We start from the raw sequence: 6330 nt of genomic DNA on the forward strand, positions 1-6330 counted from the left end.
GGTGGATATTGGCCCATATGAATTTAAAATTTGGTTTCCTTGACTGACATTTACTTTCTGAGAACTCTGTTGCCCGTCAAACTCAATTGCTCAAAGGTCTGTGGGAAACCAGTGGTGGTATGTGAATGTGGCCTCAGCAAATTCATTTTTAAAAATGTGAACTAATGTTCACTGCAGGAAAAATGAAGCATTTCTGCATTATTTGGCTGCAGTGAGTCTTACAAGCTCATTTGATCCTCCTTCTTTTTCTGTCATCAGATTTTCATGACAAAGTTATATATGTATGGTATTAGAATTCCCGAGCTCCCCAGAAAGATCTTTAATCATCTAGACCATATAAGCAACTTCAGGCAAAAGCAAAGCTATTAATTTTGCACTTCAAAGTCAGAGCTTTTTCCCCCACAAAGTGTATCTTATAGAGCTGCCACTCTTCATCCTCATTCTCAGTCTATCCATACCTCTGGTGCCCCGCTAACCTGAACCACTGAAATGTTCTTTATTCACCAATGTGTGCAGAACCTGCCATCAGGGAGGAGCTGCTGGATTCCCTCAGGGGCACTCACTCTGCTGAGAGCATCCCCAGGGAGCTCCCCTGGGAGCAGCAGATGCCCTTGTGCCTGTGTTAGCCCCAGGCTTCCCAGGAGGCAGCGATGCCAGCAGGGAGGCTGCTCTGGAGAACCTGCCATTGCTGTGTGCCAGCTGCCTGCAGTGCTGCGCTGCCTTCCTCAGCTCTGAATTTCTGCCTTCCTTGTACTTTGGCCGTTTGCAGTCCAGTCAAGCATGGGCTCATTCCTCTGAACACACAGTGCTTTTGTTCTTTGGGGTTTGGATCTTCCTAATTCCTTGGCCTCAGTGATGTTTCATGGAAAAGTGTTGGAAGGGGGATTGTGCAGGCTGTCATGTTCTTACCTCTTCCCTTCTAACAGTCTGAAACTTATCAGCACTGAATTTGCTTGAGTATTGTCTTGCCCACATATTCTGGAAGAGGAAACAGCTTGCTTGACCCATGTCCTCTAGATCAGCCATTACTTTTATTCTTCTCCCTCAATTTCTCCTTCAAATTTCCCTTAGCCTGCTCTGATGTCTCACTGTGCTGTTCATGGAGAAGAACTCAAAGGCATGACCTTGTCTCAGTTCAATACTTTATTAGTTTTGGCATTCTATGTATTTTTAAATATAGGTTTTCCTTTTATAGGATTAAGTATTTCTGCTTTAAAGGCTAGTTGAAACACGTTCCTCTGTCTTCCTATCTCAGGCTCAGCAGCTGATCAGCACAAGTCTGCAGATCAGAACTGACTTCTGGCTCCTTCAGACATCAGCTAGAGGAGGAAATGGTTTGAGGTGTGCTGACCAAGGAGGTAACTGGGGTTGGCACTTCTGTCAAAAGTTGGTTCCAGCTGTTGCTGGAGAATTCACAGTTCTGAGAGTCTGAGCAGTCCCAGCAGGTAGATTTGGAGAAAAGAGGGGCAAGAACAGAATGAAAAGCTCTTGTGTTTCCTCTTTTCTCCCTCTCAGAGCATTGTCTATGTAATGCTGCCGTTACCTATCCAAGGACTGAATTTAATATGTAATGTTGATTCAAGTTGCTACTATAGGATTGTCCATCCATCCATCTGGTCCAAAGCAATATTACTAAGTCTGTCTGAAAGGACAGGTCAGCCTGTAGTAAATGTGCTCCTACCATGGTGTGACAGCCTGGCCAGCCTTGACAGCGGGTTCCAAGAATCACAACTTTATGGTCTGTCAGCTAGTGCAAACATCCATCCATCAAATATCCCTCACTTGTTATACCTAGAAGATAGGACTGTGGAGGCATTAAGAACTGGCTGGCAGAGGGAAATTATTTGCTTTGGTACATTCAGTCTCTAAGATGAGAGAGACCTGGGGTGGTTGTACTTCCCTGGTCTCAAAGACCACCAAAACCCCACCCGTGAACATGGGTCTGAGACAGCACAGAAGAGATCCTTGTCCTCTTTATTTCAGCTCTGCCTTGCCCTCCAGCAGAGACTGTAGCTCAGAGTTTTTAAAGTTTGGGCTATTGTTTGTTTTAAACCACAAACAGCTTATTAAACAAGGTCTGTGTTCATGCTTGAGTGGCTTTACTGAATTTAATGTCGCTCAGTAGCCAAGTGTTCCAGGGTGAGTGCTCCTGCCTTCCCCACTGCCTGTCTCTGGCAGCAAGGTGGCACCCTAGGGGACAGGCGTGCTCAGGGCTGTACCCATGCCAGCTGAAACCCAGGCTCTGCAGGACCAACCCTGCCTTCTTGCTGCACTGTGGCTGCTCAGCTGGCATCCTCACCCCTGAGCTGAAAACCCCCAAACCACAGCTCCTTAATCTTAAAGGGTGCCTGTAGTTTCTAATGCAGTTAAAGGTCCTTGTCTCAATCTCCTCATTGAATTCTGGATTCATTCTTTGTGTCCCCTTTCAGGCTCCTTGCTGGGACCCAGCACTTTGCTGGTCTGCAGCTTCCCAGCCTGCAGAGTCCCATGGGATGGGAGGTTGTGTGGAGAAAGTGAGAAAGGGCACTTCCTTTGAGTGAACAGGGGGATCCAAGGCCAGAAGGAGGGAGCCTGTGAAAGTTGGAAAGTGGGAGAGCAAAGGATAAATTTCAGAGGAAGGACATAACTCAGGGAAGAAAAGGAATTCCTTTGGGCTGGGCAAATACATCTTGAGAGATCTGATACCCAAAGGGTCACTGCAGAGATGGTTAGCAGTGGGTTTTCTCAAGGCCTGGTCTCTTAAAAAGACTTCAGGGCTTGGTCTCTGCATGGACAAGAAATCAGATGCAGGGGGGACAGGTTTTGCTTCCCTCTTCCTGCTGAGTTGGCTTCACATCACAGGTGTCACAGGCTTCACATCACAGGTGTCCTCTCTGGGAACAGAGGTGTGCTGGGATATGCAGGGAGCAGGCCTTTGCAAGAGGATGGAAGCTCTGCTCCCTGACCAGCTCCTCCTTCCTTGGTAATGCAGAGGCAGGCAGGGGAGCTGGGGGGTTCCTGTTAGCCAGTCAATCAATCATTTCCTGATGTTTATTATTTATCCCCCTGGCAAACCCTCCCCTCATTCCTGCCACTCTGGGCAATGGGAATTTTTGTCATCTCTGAGCGGCGGAGGCTGGCGGGCAGCCTGAGCCCTGCTAGCAGCTCATTCTCAGCCATGTGAGAGGAGAGACATCCACAAGGAAAGATGCAGTTAGAACTTTATTAGGAGAAACCTAGACATGACTAAGATCTCATGTTAAGGAAAACACACACGGTCTTTTCAGGATTAAAAAATACAAACATATAAAAACTTACAGACAAAAACATGGTTTCCCCCATCTGAGTGTGAATGTGTATTTGAATGTACAGGGAGCTGTACCAAAGCTGTGTATCAGGAGCAGGGATTCACCTTCAGTGGCCCTGAGAGAGGGAATGGCTCAGTCCCCTCATCAGCTGGTCCCAGGCCATGTGCTTGTGCAGTCCAGTGTTGGGAAGCTGTGGCCTGTGTCTGAAAGGGCAGGGCAGGGTAAACAACAGGGAGCAGCCTGGCTCTGTTCAGCAGATCTTTAGCACAGGGATGTCAGCTCTGCACTGAGGAAATGTCTCTGGAGAGGGAGCTGCCTGCAGACCTCACCCACCAGACTCACAGTGCAGCCTTTGTCCCCAGGGGCTGCTCTGAGGGGCTGCAGAGGTGGAAAGACCTGGTCCATGGGTGATTTCTAGCACTGTGTGTGCCAGGGATGGATGGGGTGGAGAGGATGGCCTGGGGGCAGAGCAGACACTTGCTGTGGGGACAAATAACTTGACCTGTGCTGGCTGGCAAGCTTGAGAGAGCAGGCAGGAGCTGAATGATATGCAGGACCTGAGCAGGACTCTCTGCTTGCGGAGGATGCTGAAGTGTTTTGGTGGGTTGGTGAGAAGACACAGGCCGTACCTCTTCTACAGATAAACAGAGGAAGCTGTTTTCTCAAGTGGGCAGCTGGCAGCAGCCTTTCAGCAGAATTCAGATTGCTTGAAAGATGAGTTTCAAAAAGGGGAAAACCACTTTGTTTCTACATGATACTTGTGAGATATCTGTTCTCACAGGAGAGTCTCTATTTCTGGTGATGGATGTCTTGCTTAGGATTGATGACATAAGTATCTTGGGAAAATTACCCAGTCTTCATCAACTGGTCATCTAAGTGATTTCCCTGGGGCCAGTCTGCTCTGCTGACTTAGGAATGAGGAAGGGATTCCAACGTTAGACATGAGGCAGCTGTGCACTGGGGACCACAGATGTCCTTATTTATGGGGAAGAGTTGTTATATACACAGGGTCAAAAAATTCAAGTAGGATTTATTGTGTAGGTAAACTGGTATAAAATATCTGGGCTCAGGTAGAGAAAGGGAGGGTTAGAAAGAGCCAAAATGAAGCAGGTGAGAAAATCTCTCTTTCAGAAAGCCGACTGGTGTGTTTCTGCTCCCTGCAGGTGAGAGAAGCTTCAGCTCAGTGTAACTGCCAGGCTGATGTTGCAGGTGTTGGATAGAGAGCACAAAGATGTAGAGGCCCAGTCAGTGTGTTGAATACAGTGTCTCAGTGGGTACCCACTGGGCAGCAGTCTGCTGGCCCCTGCTCTACCAGGCTAAGGGTGGGAGTCTCTAATCCCTGTGGGTTCCATGGTGAAAATACAGCTGAGGGCTTCATAGCACAAGGCTGGTGTCTCTCTTCAGTGCCTGTGGTTGCCCCTGCCTTGAGCTGTGAGAGGTGCTGTCTGGACAGGATAGAGAGAGGATATTAAAACAGGGAGCTTAGGGGTAAGAGTTTGGAGCCCACTTTGCAGAAGTTTTACTGAGTGCTGGGACAGCTCCTTCTCCTATCCCTGCTGGAGACAGGTCACACAGACAAATCATCCGACCTCGCCTTGCTGCTGGCACGGCTGGCCTTGCTGAGCCGGCGTTTCTCGCTGAAGTAGCTCTCGGGGAAGGCAGGGGCTGCACATTCACTGGCCACCTCCGGACTCTCCACGTAGCTGGACTTGAGGAAGGGCCCTTCCCCAGCAGCATCCTCCTGGCCGTGGACCCTCTCGGTGGCGAAGTTGGCGGTGTTCTGCTGGGAGGCCATCTTGTTGCTGAAGGGGCTGATGAACTTGCCGTTGGGGCTGGACAGGCACTGGTTAAAATCCGGGGGCGGGGTGTACATCTGTGGCCTGTCCGCCTGCGGGGCAGACTCCAGCCTGCCTGGGGCCGTGCTGGGGCTGGCTTTGTAAGACCTGGAGCACCTTTCCTTGGCTTTCTTCCAGCCCAGGTGGTAGAGCTCGGCCAGGCTGAGGAAGAGGGAGAGCACTGCCACGGCCAGCATGAAGACGATGAAGACGTTCTTCTCGGTGGGGCGGGACACGTAGCAGTTGACAGGGTGGGGGCACGGTGCCCGCTGGCAGATGTACAGCGTCTCCAGGAAGATCCCGTACAGCACGTACTGCCCCACGATGAAGGCCACCTCCATGGCGGTGCGGATCAAAATGCTGTACACGTAGGTGTTCAGCAGGCTGCCCCTCAGTATGATTTGGCCTCCTGCTTCATCCCAGCCAGACAGCTTAGTCTCCTTCTCTGCCAGGGAGCACTTCTGCTGGTAGTAGGCGTCAGCACCATTTTTATTCTCTCGGGCCTCAATTTCTGCCTCCTTCATCTTCCTCTTCTCCTCCATGCGCACCGTGTGCATGGCGTGGCCCATGTACACCAGGGACGGCGTGGAGACGAAGATGATCTGCAGGACCCAGAAGCGCACGTGGGAGATGGGGAAGGCCTTGTCGTAGCAGACGTTCTCGCAGCCGGGCTGCTGCGTGTCGCACATGAAGTCGGACTGCTCGTCCCCCCAGGACGACTCCGCCGCCGTCCCCAGCACCAGCATGCGGAAGATGAAGAGCACGGTCAGCCAGACCTTCCCCACCACCGTGGAGTGCTTGTGCACCTTCTCGAGGAAGTCGCCCAGGAAACTCCACTCGCCCATTGCTGCTCACCAGGAGGGGTGAGGAGTCTTGAGAGCTGAGCACAAGCTTCTGTTGGGAGAGAGCAGAGAGCGGTTCTAAGGAGGGTTAGGAAATGCTCAGCTGGTAATGGATGGAGTGAAATGGATTTTTTTTGTTTTGTACCAGAGGAAATGTTTTCATGTGCCCTGAAATGAATGAGGTCTGTTTTGCTGGAAACCTTGCGTTTCTTGGGAATTCTTTTTAAATTCAGCTACTGAAACAAAAAGTGATCTTTTTTTTACATAACTCATCCACAGCCTGCTAAATGAGTTCCCAAAACCTTGAGGGTGAGCCAGATTTATTTTTGATTGAGAAAGTCCTTTCCCTGTGATCTGCATATTGCA

At 50.2% G+C, this 6330-nt stretch overlaps 1 protein-coding gene across 1 annotated transcript; it reads right to left on the bottom strand.

Annotated features, from left to right (window-relative positions):
* Positions 1–4563: 4563 nt before the first annotated feature.
* On the bottom strand, positions 4564–5967 carry GJA5 (gap junction protein alpha 5). The gene has a single exon (XM_058018290.1). It carries the CDS (start codon positions 5965–5967, stop codon positions 4855–4857), a length of 1113 nt encoding a protein of 370 aa, XP_057874273.1. The 3' UTR covers positions 4564–4854.
* Positions 5968–6330: the final 363 nt, after the last annotated feature.

The sequence above is a fragment of the Melospiza georgiana genome, chromosome 2 (assembly GCF_028018845.1).
Source record: "Melospiza georgiana isolate bMelGeo1 chromosome 2, bMelGeo1.pri, whole genome shotgun sequence".
Taxonomy (NCBI): Eukaryota; Metazoa; Chordata; class Aves; order Passeriformes; family Passerellidae; genus Melospiza; species Melospiza georgiana.

Excerpts from the sequence above, each read along its gene's own strand:
- GJA5 (XM_058018290.1), bottom strand. The coding sequence starts at position 5,967 with ATGGGCGAGTGGAGTTTCCTGGGCGACTTCCTCGAGAAGGTGCACAAG.